At 45.8% G+C, this 19,019-nt stretch overlaps 1 protein-coding gene across 1 annotated transcript in view; it reads left to right on the forward strand.

The window, feature by feature from the left end:
• Positions 1–5,638: 5,638 nt before the first annotated feature.
• The window catches only part of LOC120945384 (TRIO and F-actin binding protein), a 99,611-nt gene continuing 86,230 nt past the window's right edge, over positions 5,639–19,019 (forward strand). The window contains exon 1 of the mRNA XM_040359514.1: positions 5,639–5,900. Coding sequence (XP_040215448.1) covers positions 5,895–5,900 — 6 coding nt within the window. The 5' untranslated portion in view covers positions 5,639–5,894. The remainder of the gene's footprint in view (positions 5,901–19,019) is intronic.

Below are 19,019 nucleotides of genomic sequence, written 5' to 3' on the forward strand. Positions count from 1 at the left end.
TGCTCAGACTGGCTGTCATCCCAGAAGGAAGCCTCTTCTAAAGATGATGCACAAGAAAGCCCACAAACAGTTTTGCTGAAGACAAGCAGACTAAGGATATGGATTAATGGAACCATGTGCTGTGGTCTGATGATGAGACCAAGATAAACGTATTTGGTTCAGATGGTGTCAAACGTGTGTGGCAGCAACCAGGTGAGGAATACAAAGACAAGTGTGTCTATCCTACAGTCAAGCATGGTGGTGGTATTGTCATGGTCTGGGGCTGCATGAGTTCTGCTGGCACTGAAGAGCTACAGTTCATTGAGGAAACCATGAAATCCAACATATACTGTGACATACAGTGGGGCAAAAAAGTATATAGTCAGCCACCAATTGTGCAAGTTCTCCCACTTAAAAAGATGAGAGAGGCCTATATATATATGTCATCATAGGTATACCTCAACTATGAGAGACAAAATGTGGAAACAAATCCAGACAATCACATTGTCTGATTTAGAAAGAATTTATTTGCAAATTATGGTGGAAAATAAGTATTTGGTCAATATCAAAAGTTCATCTCAATACTTTGTTATATATCCTTTGTTGGCAATGACAGAGGTCAAACGTTTTCTGTAAGTCTTCTTATGGTTGTCACACACTGTTGCTGGTATGTTGGCCCATTCCTCCTTGCAGATCTCCTATAGAGCAGTGATGTTTTGGGGCTGTAGCTGGGTAACACGGACTTTCAACTCCCTCCAAAAGTTTTCTATGGGGTTGAGATCTGGAGACTGGCTAGGCCACTCCAGGACCTTGAAATGCTTCCAACGAAGCCACTCCTTCATTGCCCGGGTGGTGTGTTTGGGATCATTTTTATGCTGAAAGACCCAGCCATGTTTCATTTTCAATGCCCTTGCTGATGGGAGGAGGTTTGCACTCGAAATCTCACAATACATGGCCCCATTCATTCTTTAATGTACACGGATCAATCATCATGTTCCCTTTGCAGAGAAACAGCCGAAAAGCATGATGTTGCCACCCCCATGCTTCACAGTAGGTATGGTGTTCTTTGGTTGCAACTCAGCATTCTCTCTCCTCCAAACACGAGTTGTGTTTCTACCAAACAGTTCTACTTTGGTTTCATCTGACCATATGACATTCTCCCAATCCTCTTCTGGATCATCCAAATGCTCTCTAGCAAACCTCAGATGGGTCCGGACATGTACTGGCTTAAGCAGGGGGACAGGTCTGGCACTGCAGGATCTGAGTCCCTGGTGGCATAGTGCGTTTCTGATGGTAGCTGTTATGTACTGGAACGTACCTTGTAGCCAGAGCCTAGTGTGCAGGAGGAGGCCTCTCTTACAGCCCCGGCTCTGGAGTTGGGACAGCAAGCTCGGGAGCGCGGCGAGGTAGGAGTGCCTGGTGATGATAGCAGCCCGGCACCGTTGGTGGTCCTTCGGGACGGTGGTTGTAGGAGACAGCGTCTCTGGAGCTGGCACAGGCACTGGATAGCATGAGCTGGTGAAGCAAACCGGGTTAGCAGATAATCAGGTGGGTTAAGCAAGCGTAGTCAGATTCAGGCACATGGTCTGGTAACGATGGGCAGGAGAGCAGAGCGGAGTCAGAGCAAGCCAGGGGTCGGAGTGGAGAGGGTCGGATAGTCAGACGGAGCCGGGTCGGTTTGAGGTAACAGGTTACAACAGGTCACAGGTTTCACTGATACAATGCTGCAGATCAGACAGCAAAGTGTCACTGCAGCTGCTTGCTTTTTAAAGGCTGAGTGGCGCCAATCGCGCATTAACGAGCACGCGCGCGTTCCCGCCGTCGTGCACGTGTAGTAGGCGCATATGAGCGCGCACATATGCGCGCATTTGGCACATATCCGTGTGCATGTGGGACGCGCCTGCGCACATGAATAGGTGATTGGTGCTGATTCTGACCATCAGTAAGTGTGCGCATGCGTGCACGCCGGAGCCTATTGGCAGGTCCCTGACAGTAGCCTTTGTTAAGTTGGTCCCAGCTCTTTGCAGGTCATTCACTAGGTCCCCGTGTGGTTCTGGGATTTTTGCTCACCGTTCAAGTGATCATTTTGACCCCATGGGGTGAGATCTTGCATGGAGCCCCATTTTTGATTTTGACGGTGGGGATTCGAGTTGTGGGATATGATGGTCGGGAGTTGTGGGACATGACGATCGGGACTCGGGCTGTGGGACATGACGGTCGGGAGTTGTGGGATATGACGGTCGGGAGTTGTGAGATATGACGGTCGGGAGTTGTGGGATATGACGGTCGGGAGTTGTGAGAAATGACGGTCGGGAGTTGTGGAACATGACGGTCGGGAGTTGTGGGACATGACGGTCAGGAGTTGTGGGACATGACGGTCGGGAGATGTGGGCCATGACGGTCGGGAGTTGTGGTATATGACGGTCGGGAGTTGTGGGATATGACGATCGGGAGTTGTTGGATATGACGGTCGGGACTCGAGTTGTGGGATATGACGGTCAGGAGTTGTTGGATATGACGGTCGGGACTCGAGTTGTGGGATATGACGGTCGGGAGTTGTGGGACATGACGGCCGGGACTCGAGTTGTGGGACATGAAGGTCAGGAGTTGTGGGATATGACAGTCGGGAGTTGTGGGATGTGACGGTCAGGAGTTGTGGGATATGACGGTCAGGAGTTGTGGGATATGACGGTCAGGAGTTGTGGGATATGACGGTCAGGAGTTGTGGGGTATGACGGTCGGGAATTGTGGGACATGACGGTTGTGAGTTGTGGGATATGACTGTCTGAAGTTGTGGGATATGACAGTCGGGAGTTGTGAGATATGATGGTCGGGAGTTGTGAGATATGACGGTCGGGAATTGTGAGATGTGATGGTCGGGAGTTGTGGTATATGACGGTCGGGAGTTGTGGTATATGACTGTCGGGAGTTGTGGTATATGACTGTCGGGACTCGATTTGTGGGATATGACGGTCGGGAGTTGTGGGATATGACGGTCGGGATTTATGGGATATGATGGTCGGGACTCGATTAGCGTGACATGACGGTCGGGAGTTGTGGGACATGACGGTCGGGCCTCGAGTTGTGGGATATGACGGTCGGGAGTTGTGGGATATGACGGTCGGGAGTTGTGGGATATGACGGTCGGGAGTTGTGGGATATAACGGTCGGGAGTTGTGGGATATAACGGTCGGGACTCGAGTTCTGGGATATGACGGTTGGGAGTTGTGGGATATGACAGTCGGAAGTTGTCGGATACATACCTCCCAACCCACACGGATTCTGCGGTACTTTCCCGCATAGACACTTTTTTCCCACAGTCCCGCGATAGAGGAAATTTTCCCGCACAGGAAGAGGAGCCAGTGGAGGCGGTTGGCGGCAATACCTGTGGAACCCCCCCCCTCAAAAACTTGGACGTCAGAAAAAAAAGGCGCCGGAACATAACGGTCAGGAGTTGTGGGAAATGACGGTCGGGAGTTGTGGGATATGACGGTCTGGAGTTGTGGGATATGACGGTCAGGAGTTGTGGGGAATGACGGTCGGGAGTTGTGGGATATGACGGTCGGGTGTTATGGGATATGACGGTCGGGACACGAGTTGTGGGACATGGCGGTCGGGAGTTGTGGGATTTGACGGTCGGGACTCGAGTTGTGGGACATGACGGTCGGGAGTTGTGGGACATGACGGTCGGGAGTTGTGGGATATGAGGGTCGGGAGTTGTGGGATATGAGTGTCGGGAGTTGTGGGATATGACGGTCGGGAGTTGTGGGATATGACGGTCGGGATTTGTGGGATATGACGGTCGGGAGTTGTGGGACATGATGGTCGGGACTCGAGTTGTGGGATATGATGGTCGGAAATTGTGGGATATGACGGTCGGGAGTTGTAGGATATATACCTCCCAACCCGCACGGATTCTGCCGTACTTTCCCGCATAGACACTTTTTTCCCGCAGTCCCGCGATAGAGGAAATTTTCCCGCACAGGAAGAGGAGCCAGTGGAGGCAGCACGGGAGGAGGAGGTAAGAAGATATCACTGTGCGCCCCCCACTTATCCACTAATTAATACTGTAATGTCGGGGCGGTCGGCGGCAGTCCCTCCTTATCAACGGTAATGTCGGCCGATTGACGGCAATAGCACGTGTCGCCCCCCCCTCAAGAACTTGGATGTCAGAATAACAAAATAAATGTCGCCGTCCCGCGGTAGCACCCCCCCAACAACTTTGATGCCAGGTAAAAAAAAATTTGAATGCATGTCCTGCATGAATTTTGAAAAGTTGGGAGGTATGATGTAATGGTCGGGAGTTGAGAGGAATGATGGTCGGGAGTTGTGGGATATGACGGTCGGGAGTTGTAGGATATAATGGTCAGGAGTTGTAAGATATAATGGTCGGGAGTTGTGAGATATAATGGTCAGGAATTGTGGGATATGATGGTCGGGATTTGTAGGATATAATGGTCGGGAGTTATGGGATATGATGGTCGGGAGTTGTGGGATATGATGGTCGGGAGTTGTGGGATATGAAGGTCGGGAGTTGTGGGATATGACGGTCGGGAGTTGTGGGATATGACGGTCGGGAGTTGTGGGATATGACGGTCGGGAGTTGTAGGATATAATGGTCGGGAGTTGTGAGATATAATGTTCGGGAATTGTGGGATATGACGGTCGGGAATTGTGGGATATGACGGTCGGGAGTTGTGGGATATGACGGTCGGGAGTTGTGGGATATGATGGTCGGGAGTTGTGGGATATGACGGTCGGGAGTTGTGAGATATAATGGTCAGGAGTTGTAAGATATAATGGTCGGGAGTTGTGAGATATAATGGTCAGGAATTGTGGGATATGATGGTCGGGATTTGTAGGATATAATGGTCTGGAGTTATGGGATATGATGGTCGGGAGTTGTGGGATATGACGGTCGGGAGTTGTGGGATATGACGGTCGGGAGTTGTGGGATATGAGGTCGGGAGTTGTAAGATATAATGGTCGGGAGTTGTGGGATATAATGGTCGGGAGTTATGGGATATGACGGTCGGTAGTTGTAAGATATAATGGTCAGGAATTGTAGGATATGACTGTCGGGAATTGTGGGATATGACGGTTGGTAGTTGTAAGATATAATGGTCGGGAGTTGTGGTATATGGCGGTCGGGAGTTGTAGGATATAATGGTCGGGAGTTATGGGATATGACGGTCGGTAGTTGTAAGATATAATGGTCAGGAATTGTGGGATATAATGGTAGGGAGTTGTGAGATATAATGGTCAGGAATTGTGAGATATGACGGTCGGGAGTTGAATGGATATGACGGTCGGGAGTTGTGGGATATAATTGTCGGGAGTTATGGGATATGACGGTCGGGAGTTGTAGGATATGACGGTCGGGAGTTGTAGGATATAATGGTCGGGAGTTATGGGATATGATGGTGTCACACAGGTGAGAGCTGTGAGGCGGCGACACACACCTCCATGTCTCAGCCTGGCAGAGTGGGAGGAGGGCGGCGGCGGGTGTGAAGTTCCTTATCAGCGGAGTGTAGACATGACAGAACTAGTCCGGGTGTCGCGGGCTTCCTCCACATGGAGACACACAGGCAGAGGCCGGCCATGGAGGGGGGAGGGAATGAGGGAGGGGGAGGTCCCGCTCACACTAAACTTCCTCACTGACTTTTCTGCCCCCTTCCTCCCCCTCCCCCTCCCGGCCGGTTCCTCCTTCCTCGCCCTGTTAGTTTTTCCTGTCCCCTCCCAGGAAGTTTGTAGAAAAAATTATAGGAAACCCACAGAGGGAAAAAGGTTAGAGGAAAAAAGGAGTGGGATAGTGGTGGTGAGGAGGAGGTGGGGGCTGGGAGGGGGTCCGAAGTCTTGTCTGTCTACACCTCAGGCTGGATCGTCTGTCTGTGTCCGGAGGGCTGGGCACCAAGATGACGGTGAGTATGACAGCGATGTGATTGTATGGTGTGTGTCCGGGGATCGCATGGAAGATGGCAGGTACATGGGGGAGAGGGGTGATGTCATATATAATTCCTCTGACGTCACCACGGACCATTGGACAGGTGTCCTGGGCACACCTAGATGTCACCCCCATCTGTACAGAGCCCATGTCTTATGTGTGTGATCTCTGGCCATGCACTCCTCCTATTTCCAAGTGTATCCGAACCCCAGACCAGCAATGTAATCTGTTGCAGATCTCTTATTCGCTTTCATTTTCACCCAACCAATAAAGCTCCATTCATAGGGGTGATGTGGCCTGGCATGAATGACAGTGGCAGGACTCTTCTGCCACCCAGGGCCAGGAAGTGTGTTAGGTTAGGGAATGCCCATGGCAGGAATCTTCTGATACCTGCAGATGTTTCTGCCACCTGTGAGTGGCAAGCTGTGGCCGCCGGGCCCTGTGCACACCAATTACCGGTAAGTGCCAGGGATTATCTTTTGGTGATTGCTGCTAGGTGCACACTAACTACGTCCAACAGCGATCACCACTGGTAATTACTGGCCGGGCGGACAGCCACAGAAAGCTGTGGTCACCACCGACCTGTCATTGACGTGAACAGAGCCACAGGTATCTGCTCACAGGTGGCATAAACAGCTGCCGGACCCTGAAGATTCCCGCCGCTGTCATTCGTCCATGTGAATGTAGCCTAACCAGGGTGGATTTGATTTAAATCATAATTTTGTAGGTGCTATAACTATTGCGCAAACCAATCACTATACGTTTATTGCAATTTTTTTTCCACCAAAAATATGTAGAATACATATCTGCCTAAACTGCGGGAAAAAAAAGGAATTTTTTTTAAAGGCAAAAAGTTAAAAATATTGTGTGTTTTTTTTTTTCAAAAATGTTTATAGTGCAAAAAATAAAAACCGCAGAGGTGATCAAATACCACGAAAAGAAAGCTCTATTTGTGGGAAAAAAATTATCAACATTTCTTTGGGGTACAGTGTTATATGACCACGCAATTGTCATTCAAAGCGTGACAGCGCTGAAAGCTAAAAATTGGCCTGGGCAGGAAGGGGGTGAAAATGCCCGGTATTGAAGTGGTTAAAAAGAAAAAAAAATCATTGATTTTTATCCCCCCTCGAGCCTAATGCTGGCCATACACTATATGAAAAATTGTCCCAAATTTTAGTCATTTAGACAGTTTGTTTTTCGGCCAGTTAAAGGGCATAAAATCGATAATTGGTTGGGACGTTTTTGAGCCGAAAAAACGAAAGGGACAAGTTTGGATATTTTCTGCCAAACGAACGATAAATTGAAAGGTTAATGTGTTTCCCGTCCGAGCTGTCTGCACTAAGGATATGTAAAAAAACTAACAAAAAATGCATTCATTTATGTCCACTGAACAACTTATCGGTCATTACGTGATGGCACTATCGTTTGCGCTCATGGCCGAATGTTTGTTTTTCGAAAATGGGTTTGGCCGATTTTTCGAGTAGGGTATGGCCAGCATAACACACTTCCTGTGCCTGGGTGGTTACTTCACACCTCTGCTGTATGAATGGAGGAAGCCCTGCTTGCTGCTCGGCTGATATGAACTACAAACATATCTGTATCCCCATCTCTGTTATATGAGGGGTAACTGGTAGTTTAAAGGAGAAGTACAAACTTCTGTGGATCAAAGGAGTGCAGATTGTTCTGCACTTCTGTGACCCGTTTTCTGCAGACAGTGGGCTGAAGCCTGCTGTTAGCTGACATCACAGAGCTGGTCCAGACTCGGAAAGATCACGAGCCTATGGTCAGGATCCGCCCACATGCCTGGCTCGGAACAAGGCTCAGCCTCCCAGCGAGCCTCTGAGAGCCTGAGCCGGCTACTCCCTTCCCCCCCACAACCCAGTGCTCCAGTGAGCATGTGGGGGGCAGAGCAGACAGTGGTGACTGACCATCTCTGCTCAGGGAGCTCTGAGAACCGAACAATCAGCAGTGTTTGTTCGCTTGGTTCTCAGCCTTAGAGCCGGTGGGGGACAGATCCTGCATCCACCTAGGTAAGTAGGATAAGTGCCCATACTTCTCTCTTTAAAGGTAAATATGGCCAAAGCGTTCTTGGCTATATGTCTCCTGTAGGTCAAAGGAGTGTACTTACTCTCTCCTCTGACCCAGAATTGGCTAATATTGGGCTAAAGTCTACTATCAGCTGACATCATGGAGCCACTCCAGGCTCTGGAAGGATCCTAGCCATATTGTCGGGATCCACCTAGATGCCTGATTGACAGGTAGCCAGAGCCAGCTATCAATGTGGCATCTGGGTGGATCCTGACAATATGGTTAGGATCCTTTCAGAACCAGCCACCCTCCCCTTCTCAGCCCAGTGTTCCAGTAAGTGTTGGAGGAGCAGAGAGCGGTGACTGTCAGTCACCGCTCTCTGCTCAGAGCTGACTGAGAACTGTGCCATCAGCACTCATGTGATCACTTAGTCCTCAGGTTTAGGGGGTATAGGTGGAAGTGAGTATAAAGGTTTATTTTTTGACCAACCCCAAACTTCTCCTTTTATTAGAAGCATTTTGTATAGATGTTTGATAAGTGCAGCCAACACCTGTTGATCTTGTTTGTCAGTTCAGAGCCGTCCTGTGTCCTCTGCCTACTTCCTGTGTTCTAAAGCTGAGCTCAACACACACAAAAACTTTCATAAACATACAGCATGTTTCTCAATACCAACACAGGATATACATCCACTTTGTGAGCACCAGATGCCTTTACAAATCAAGATATTTTTTGTAACCGTAGGGATGATGCATAGGATGTGCAGACAGCTAGGCTATGGAAGGGGCCCAGAAGGCTCCACCCACTAGAGGCTATTTGGAGAAAACTACAGGAGGGGCAGAGACCAGACCAGTCACCCAGTACATGGAGAGAGCAGCAGTAACCAGTCTTAATTGCAGAGGCAACGTTTCACACTGCATTACTGCACAAATCTGAAAAATACACAAAACACACCAAGATTCCAGTAAAAATACACATGCCTCTTGTATTTAGACAATATTTGTAGTAAAGCTTTAAAGAGAAAGTAAACCCTCATACATTTATTTAATTTTTTTTAAAACCCTGCAAGAGAATGTCATATTGAGCTAGTATGCATAGCATACTAGCTCATTATGATCGACTTACCTGAGATCGAAGCCCCCGAAGTTCTCCTCTGTGCCCTCCGCCACCATGTCTCTGACAATCTTTCTGTTATCGCCGCTCCGGCGCTGTGATTGGCTGGAGCGGCGATGACGTCACTCCCGTGCATACGCATGGGACCGGCCGATCCCTGCGCATGCGCAAAAATTCAGCATTAACCCCGAATTTACCATTCACAAAAACGGCACGCATGCGCCGTAGACATCGGTGCCCGTTTTTGTGAAAATATCTCCTTAACTGTGTAGGTTAAGGACATATTTCTTGCACCTACCTTAATCTAGGCTTACCTGTAGGTGCAAGTTGTGTGGTTGGCTTTACAACCACTTTAAAGTTTGGTTCACACCGACAGGTGCAACCAAGCATGGGCGTATTTTCATGTGTGTGTGTGTGTGTGTGTGTGTGTGTGTGTAGAAAATCATTCATTTTAGTGGGCTGCCCTACGTATGAGAAATGCAGAAAAGAAGTCTGACTCTTCCTAGCCTAAGGCCCCTTTTCACACAATCGGACCAATCAGTCTGTTTTTCAGGCGGATCCGATCGGCCACCTATTGTCCTCTATGGGGAGGCGGATGCCAGTGGACATGGGTCCGCTGACTTCTGATCTGACAAAATCCAGTGAAAACAGACGGATGACGATACATTCGCCATCTGTCCAGCAGGTCGGATTGGATGAAAACGGACTGGCTGTCTGTTTTCTTCTGATCTCGCCATAGAGGAAAGTGGGACTCTCACAGGTCCATCTCTGCACAGTAAGCGGAGATGGACCTGTCACCGGCCTGCTCAGCGGGGATCAGCGGAGCCCGTCAAAACTGATCTGCCTCGTGTAAAAGGGGCCTAAGGCCGGCCATAGATAGTTCCTGCTGAACAGACCAAGTTTCAAATCATGTATGGGCAGGCTGAGTGTACCAAGTAGATTGATTAACTTGGGTACAACCAGCCTGCCGAATTCTACATGCAATTACTGCTAGCGGCTGGTATAGCTGCTAGCAATAATCATTGTCTTCTTGGCTTGGTGGGAGGGATTCCCCTGTCAACACTGTCTGGGGGCAAACAAGGTTGTGTGGTTGCAGGAAATAAATTTGCTCTGTGTATGGCCTGCATAAGCCCTTCTAATTCTTATCTTGGACTATAGAATGATCAGCCTTTAAGTTGTAGAAATCTGGAAGTGGGAATTGTTCAGTAGATTAATCAATCCACAAAAAAATGCTGTGTGTTGTCAGCCTACATCAAGGCTTGGGTACTGAGTGCATTTAGAAAGTTCACCGTATTTTTCCTCAATACAGCTGTATAATAAGAGTTGAGTGTTTATTTTTCATTTTCAAACAGTGCTTTAGAAAACTGGCCATGGGCAGACATATGCCCTTTGTATACCTGTGATAGAGCTGTGCAGGCAGAAGGCACAGAGCCAGTCAGATTGGCTCTGTGCCTTGTGATTCCACAAATCTTAACAGCGCTTGTTTTTACCTCCTGAGTGCCCGCCATTACTTTCTCTGCTGCTGTTTACTGATGTCACAGCTTCTCACAGGTTTGACCCAAAATTTAGCTCATCACTACTTCTAATGAAAGTAATACTGATCCCACAGACTACCAACAAAAGGGAGCACATTGAGCAGCAAGGAGGTACACAGGGCATATTGAGCATAAGCACACTGACCACCAGTGTTATAGGGCATCTCCAACATTTTAAGGGGCACCCACCATCAATCGCTATAATAAGGGCACAACTTCTGACCAAACAAATCTGCAGATTGTTCTGTGTATTACTATTCCTGACCCCCTGCATTTTGACTGCACTGCATATGCCATGTCGTAAACTAAAATAATTTGGATGCATTTTAGTGAAATGCTAGTCTCTCAGAAAATCATGTTTTTACATACTAAAAAATGGCCTGATAATGAAGGCTGTGTATGTACAGTGTATGTATGTATATATGTGTGTGTGTGTGTATGTATGTAATAAATATATATATATATATATATATATATATATATATATATAATTATATACACAGTGCCTTGCGAAAGTTTTCGGCCCCCTTGAACTTTGCGACCTTTTGCCACATTTCAGGCTTCAAACATAAAGATATAAAACTGTAATTTTTTTTGAAGAATCAACAAGTGGGACACAATCATGAAGTGGAACGAAATTTATTGGATATTTCAAACTTTATTAACAAATAGAAAAACTGAAAAATTGGGCGTGCAAAATTATTCAGCCCCTTTACTTTCAGTGCAGCAAACTCTCTCCAGAAGTTCAGTGAGGATTTCTGAGGCCGGAATCACACTAGTGCGTTGCTTTTTTGAGCTGCGTTGTCGTTGCAGATTTCTCTAGAGGGTGTTCTGCAGATCAACTGCGGTTTAGCTGCAGATCAGGTGCGAATTTGGAGACCTGGGAGAACTTCCGGGTGAGAGGAGAGTGGGGGAGAATTGTATTGAGCTGAATGAGAGAAACTCCTGCAGAGAACTGAACACATGTGCGAATCAGATGCGTACCCATAGAAGATAATGGGACTGAATTCGCACCGCAAGACATAAAAACCGCATGCGGTTTGGAGGCAATACGCAGTGCGGATGCATCGCACATATGTGAACCAGCCTCATTGAAAACAATGTATTTTGAAATGTCCTGCGAATTAGATGCGGTTTAAACCGCACTCAATTCGCATAGGTGTGAACCTGGCCTCAATGATCCAATGTTGACCTAAATGACTAATGATGATAAATAGAATCCACCTGTGTGTAATCAAGTCTCCGTATAAATGCACCTGCACTGTGATGGTCTCGGAGGTCTGTTTAAAGCGCAGAGAGCATCATGAAGAACAAGGAACACACCAGGCAGGTCCTAGATATTGTTGTGGAGATGTTTAAAGCCGGATTTGGATACAAAAAGATTTCCCAAGCTTTAAACATCCCAAGGAGCACTGTGCAAGCGATAATATTGAAATGGGAGTATCAGACCACTGCAAATCTACGAAGACCTGGCCGCCCCTCTAAACTTTCAGCTCATACAAGGAGAAGACTGATCAGAGATGCAGCCAAGAGGCCCATGATCACTCTGGATGAACTGCAGAGATCTTCAGCTGAGGTGGGAGACTCTGTCCATAGGACAACAATCAGTCGTATACTGCACAAATCTGGCCTTTATGGAAGAGTGGCAAGAAGAAAGCCATTTCTTAAAGATATCCATAAAAAGTGTTGTTTAAAGTTTGCCACAAGCCACCTGGGAGACACACCAAACATGTGGAAGAAGGTGCTCTGGTCAGATGAAACCAAAATCAAACTTTTTGGCAACAATGCAAAACGTTATGTTTGGCGTAAAAGCAACACAGCTCATCACAATGAGAACTCACCATCCCCACTGTCAAACATGGTGGTGGCAGCATCATGGTTTGGGCCTGCTTTTCTTCAGCAGGGACAGGGAAGATGGATAAAATTGATGGGAAGATGGATGGAGCCAAATACAGAAAACCTGATGGAGTCTGCAAAGGACCTGAGACTGGGACAGAGATTTGTCTTCCAACAAGACAATGATCCAAAATGATCCAAAACATAAAGCAAAATCTACAATGGAATGGTTCACAAATAAACATATCCAGGTGTTAGAATGGCCAAGTCAAAGTCCAGACCCGAGAATCTGTGGAAAGAACTGAAAACTGCTGTTCACAAACGCTCTCCATCCAACCTCACTGAGCTCGAGCGGTTTTGCAAAGAGGAATGGGCAAAAATTTCAGTCTCTCGATGTGCAAAACTGATAGAGACATACCCCAAGCGACTTACAGCTGTAATCGCAGCAAAAGGTGGCGCTACAAAGTATTAACTTAAGGGGGCGGAATAATTTTGCACGCCCAATTTTTCAGTTTTTTTATTTGTTAAAGTTTGAAACATCCAATAAATTTTGTTCCACTTCATGATTGTGTCCCACTTGTTGTTGATTCTTCAAAAAAAATTACAGTTTTATATCTTTATGTTTGAAGCCTGAAATGTGGCAAAAGGTCGCAAAGTTTAAGGGGCCCGAATACTTTCGCAAGGCACTAATAAAAAAAAAAAAAAAAAATATATATATATATATATTTGTGTGTGTGTGTGTGTGTGTGTGTGTATATATAATTATATATATATATATATATATATATATATATATATATATATATATATATATATATATATATATACACACACACACTGCATTTTTTTTTCATTTTCTTTGGCATATACTTTGAAGAATAACTAAAGAATAATAATAAAAAAAAATTATATATATATATTTTTTTTACACTTTCCTTCTTGTATGTGTCTGCTGAATCTGCTCAGTGTGAACCTTATCCAGCCCCCTCATTCGGCTCGGCAGCAACAGATCACTTCAAATAGTGTACTACTGCTACAGGGAGAGGATGCACTGCTACAGCTCTGTCCAAACCTCCGTTCTGTCAGGAAGTGCTGTGATGTCATTTTACTTTCATTGTAAACACAGTGAAGAGGCATTGTTCTTCTTTGTATTTACATTGCCTTCTGACAGCAGTTCTATGGAGCGCTTATTAGCAGGAACAAAAGCCCAGAAGCTGATCACTTCAGTTCCACTGACCTCCACTGACAGCCGCTGGTTTCAGCACTAAAGCCCATCAGGACTGCTGTCACTTACTATGCAGCCTTTGGTGCTTCAGTCCTGAATATGGCAACAATTGTCCAGAGGTGACCATAAGAGGGAAACACAATTTATTGTTAATGAAAACAAAATCTCAAAACAGATGTTCAGGAAGAACTTAATTTGCAAGAATGAGATAAGGAGAAAAAAACATGGCTGTACTTCTTTTGTGGATGCATTTCAATCTCAAAGCTGGGCTTAACTGTAGATTAGATTAAAGGAGATTTTCACCTTTTACAAAACAGAGCTCCATTTAAAACTGACAGCCGCAAAGGCTATCGGTATTTGTAGTACATTGATTCACAGAGATCTGTGAACCAATGACGTGGCCATGTAGATGAAGCCGCGCTCTCTTTGAATTTTGGCATTGAGTACGGGAAGAAGATCCCTGGCTCGCTGTCACAAGGATTGGTGGGATCGGGGGACGAGGGGGTCTGATGCTGAATGTGTTACACCCTAAATATGGGTGTTGCATGTTTAGAAAGGCAAACTTATTCTTTAAAGTTGCCACAATTTGAACTTTCCTGGAGTGCAGCCGGCCTTTTCTCCTTCTTAAACTCATGTCATTTGCAGGGCATAAGATGAGCCCCTACCAACACCTGGATCCTTAGGGCCCTTTCTTGCCGCCTTTCCATTCAGGGCAGTTTTTCAGGCAGACCTGATCGAAAGCTCCAAGGGCAGTCTGATGTAAACAGACTTGTGTCCGTTTACACTGACCTACTTCCGAATCTGCCTATAGGTCAGAATAAAAAAGGCTACCTCCTGAACCTAAATGTGATGGATCAGAGGTAGCCTGATGTAAACAGACAAGTCCATTTACATCTGGCCACCCATAATGTTATGGACACAAACTGAACAGTTACGGATGAAGCAAAAAAAACTAACATTCGTTCTGTTCAGCTATGCTTCAACAGGACATTCGCTTACTGATCCCCTGCTGAATGGAATGGAGGAGCTCTGTGTGAGAGAGCCCTAAGAGTTACCTGGTCTAGGACTGGGGAGCGAAACGCTCTACATGTTTGTCTAGAATGAGCTGGGCTGTAAATGAATAGTGATACTTATGAAATAAAATAGCTGAAGTGATTGTTTTGGATAATGTTTTTAGAACTCATGCAGAAGGGATGTTTTACACCTTTTGCTCCTGGCAGGAAAGAAGCAGCTTAAAATATGCACTGAGTGGGGAGTGGCTCATCGAGCGCCGCTGCTTGTCTATGTAGAAATCGGACCAAAACGGACAGCATGTCTGTTTTTCATCAGATCTCATCCGATCCGCCAGGACAGATTGCCTGATTTTTAGCAGATCAGATGTCAGCGGACATGGCCACCGCTGACATCTGACACTACATAGACTTGTATGGAGCGCCTGTTCAGGACCGCCGAATAAACTGACAGGCGGACCGAACGGTCCTCCTTGTGAAAGGGGCCTAAAGCAGTGTTTTGCATGTGTGTTTAGGCTTGTTTCTGCTGTTTGCATCTTTGGTGTTATTGCATCCTATTGCCCAGAATATTATATTATTTATTCTACCTATTAGAAGGCATTAACGGGCAAAAATGCCTAAACGCATCTGTTTTTTTTTTATGGCCAAAAGCTTCTCTCCTTAATCTGCTAGTGATGGGCTTTTTTCCCAGTCTGTAAATGCTCCTCTTCTAATGTGCAAACCCAATGTTCATGAGGCATAAGAAGTTGATATTCTTGATGAGCCCTTGTGTTCTATAAACACACAAATGGCAAGGATGTATTTAGCAGACTAATGGCAGGAATACACAATAAGAAAATCGGGTGAAATATTTTCTACTCGTTGATGCCCAGCAAGTAATACCGATATCGATATTGTGATTGAAAAAGGCAGATTGTAAAAACAGTGTTGTATTGTTTGCGAACAAACGATATTCTATTCGTTGGTGTGAAGGTCGTCCATGAACCATCTCTTGAACATTATCACGCATGAGCGGAACTAGTAGACGTCCCCACTTGTACGTGAGACGTCAACACTTCTTATGAAATCGATTGCTCTTTTAAAGATTTTTTTTTTTTTTTTTGATTGGTTGATGTTGGCAATGATTTCAGCAATGAGGACAAGGTGCTCTGGGGTGGGGGACACAGAACCCCCTCACCCATGTTGAGGGCATGTGGCCTGGTATCGTTAAGGAGGTGTGGGGGGGGTGCTCGTTTGTCACCTCCCCTTTTCTGACCTGCCAAGCTGTGTACCCGGTATAAGGGCCTGGTATGGACTGGGGGGAACCTACGCCGTTGTGTGTGTTTGTTTTTTTACAATCAGCTGTTAGCGGGAAGCCTACTGACAGCTGATGAGTCATCCGTTGTCAAGGACGCGACGGCCTTGCTTGGCAACCAGATATTTGTCAAAGAGTTTTTTCACAATTTTTTTATTTTACATGCTATCACTGCACCAGAGGAAGAAATAAATGCACACAAAAATACTGTGAAACATTCTAGTGTGCTTTTATTCAAAGAATGATCTTCCTCTGGTAAAATGTTACAATTTGTTTTCATTCCTAAAGTCAAGGCAAAACATTTCCACACTGATACATTGTATACTGTTAATTTACTGGTTAGGTCAGAGTTCCCCTCTGCCTACTGGCAGGTGATGAATAAAACCCCTTTAAGGCTGGGTTCACACTACGTTTTTCCCGTCCGTCAGCCGCAAACGATTTATATGAAAAAACGTATGTGGCTGAAACGGACGGGAACGTATGGCACCGCACATATGTGCGTTTTCCATTAACATTAATGTTAAAGGAAAACGTATGCGGTTGCCATACTGTTTTAAAAACGACCGCAAAACCGTGGTTGAACACGGTTTTGCGTACGTTTAAAAAACGTTTTGCCAGCAAATCGTACGCACCCGGATGCATCCGAGTGCATACGATTTGCAATGCATTGTCTATCTCTACGTTTTCCCGTCCGGGCCCGTACGTTTTCAATACTGAAATCGTATGCGGCTGACGGACGGGAAAACCGTAGTGTGAACCCAGCCTAACACTGAAGGCTTTTTTCAGGCGCTAAAGGGCTAAAAATATGTGTAAAGCGCCTAAAAAATGCCTCCCCTGCAGCCCCAGTGTGAGAGCCCGAGAGTGCGAGAGTGCTTTCACACTGGGGCGGTGTGCTTGCAGGACGTTAGAAAAAGCAGCATCTTTGGAGCTGTGTATACACCGCTCCTCCACCACCTCTGCCAATTGAAACAAATGGGCAGCACTGCCTGCAAAGCGCTTTGGCGCTTTTTGGGCACATTTAACTCCTTTTTTTTGGCCGCTAACGGGGGTTAAAACCACCCCACTAGCAGTTGAAAAGCGCCGCTAAGATGATGGTAAAGCGCAGCTAAAACTAGCGGCACTTTAACGCTAACACAGCCCACTGACATTGTGAAAAGGGGTCTAACTAATGTGCGTGTTCTTTAGTAAATTGACTTTAATGATTTACAGTGCCTTGAAAAAGTATTCATACCCCTTGACATTTTGTGATATTACAACCAAAAATATTAATGTACTATATGTGATGGACCAACACAAAGTGGAACATAATTGTGAAGCGGAAGAAAGATGATAAACATTTTTACAAATAAATATGTGAAAAGTATGTGTATTTGTATTCAGTCAATACTTTGTAGAAAACACCTTTCACTGCAACTACAGCTGCAAGTCTTTTTGGGGATGTCTCTACCAGATTTGCAAATTTAGAGAGTGACATGTTTGCCCATTCTTTACAAAAAAAAAGCTCTGTCAGATTGGATGGAGGGTGTCTGTGAAGAGCAATTTTCAAGTCTTGCCACAGATTCTCAATTGTATTTAGGTCTGTACTTTGGGCCATTCTAACACATGAATATGCTTTGATCTAAACCATTCCATTGTAGCTCTGGCTGTATGTTTAGGGCCATTGTTCTGCTGGAAGGTGAACCTCCACCCCAGTCAAGTCTTATGTAGACTCTAATGCCGCGTACACACGATTGGAATGTCCGACAAGAAAAGTTTGATGTAAGCTTTTGGTTGGAAATTCCGACCATGTGTAGGCCCCATCGGACATTTTCTGTCGGAATTTCCGACAGCAAAAATTTGAGAGCTGGTTCTCAAATTTTCCGATGAGAAAAGTTCTTGTCGGAAATTCTGATTGTCTGTATGCAATTCCGATGCACAAAAATCATACGCATTCCTGGAATCATTGAACTTTTTCTTGGGTCGTCGTAGTGTTGTACGTCACCACGTTCTTGTGACCGTGTGTACGCAACACAAGTTTGAGCCAACATTCCGTCTGAAAAAAAAATCCACGGATTTCTTGTCGGCAATTGTCCTGTATTTGGCTCCATCCATCTTCCCATTAACTTACCATCTTCCCTGTCTCTGCTGAAGAAAAGCATCCTAACAACATGATGCTGCCACTATCAAAATGCACAGATGTGAACTAGGGATCGACTGATTATCAGTGCGGCCGATATTCACTTCTTTTGAAGTATTGGGCACAAACGTACCCGATTATTACCGATTATGCTTCAAGGGGTTTTACCGGGGTGATGCCCGCAGTCCTTCAGAGCGGACGGTCAGCTTTATTGTAATAACAACCAATGCGGCTCAGCAGCCGCTCGGCTGTTATTACAAGCAGCGGGAAGTGATGTCCACCGAAGACCGAAAAAAAAAAAAGCCGATGCTTCATTTCGGGTCTCGGGATCTAGTAACCCGGAAGCGATATCATGACCTAACTTTCTGGATAACTGGCATCTTTGTTTCCCTGCAAAGGTAAAGCATAATGGGCTACTATGCATCTCATAGTAGCCCATTATGTGTCACTTGCCTGAAACCGAAGCCTGCAATGTCACTGCTGTCTCCTGTTCCACAAAGCGTCCATCTTTCTTCTGGGTATGGCGGCTCTGTCGCTGTGATTGACTGATTGACCGTGGAGGTTTGGGAGATATTTCGAGCACCTACAGGTAAAACTTAATCTAGGCTTACCTGTAGGTAAAAGTGGTTGTAAAGGGTTTACAACCACTTTAATGACACCAGTTTAAAAAAAATATAAAGTATTCAAAAATGCCAATCTTGATGTTTTTGAATACTTTCAAGTGCAGAGGAGGGGTTTGGGGTCTTATAAACCCCACCATACAGAGTACCTATCACTGCCTAAGGCTGGGTTCACACTACTACACTACTTTCATCCGGACCAAAGTAGTATCCTGTTCATGAAAGTAGGATGGATGTAGGACCAATGTAGGATAAATGTAGGACCGATGTAGCAGAGCAAAGTAGGATGAAAGTAGTGTAGTAGTGTGAACCCAGCCTCATA

The sequence above is a fragment of the Rana temporaria genome, chromosome 7 (genome assembly GCF_905171775.1).
Source record: "Rana temporaria chromosome 7, aRanTem1.1, whole genome shotgun sequence".
NCBI lineage: Eukaryota > Metazoa > Chordata > Amphibia > Anura > Ranidae > Rana > Rana temporaria.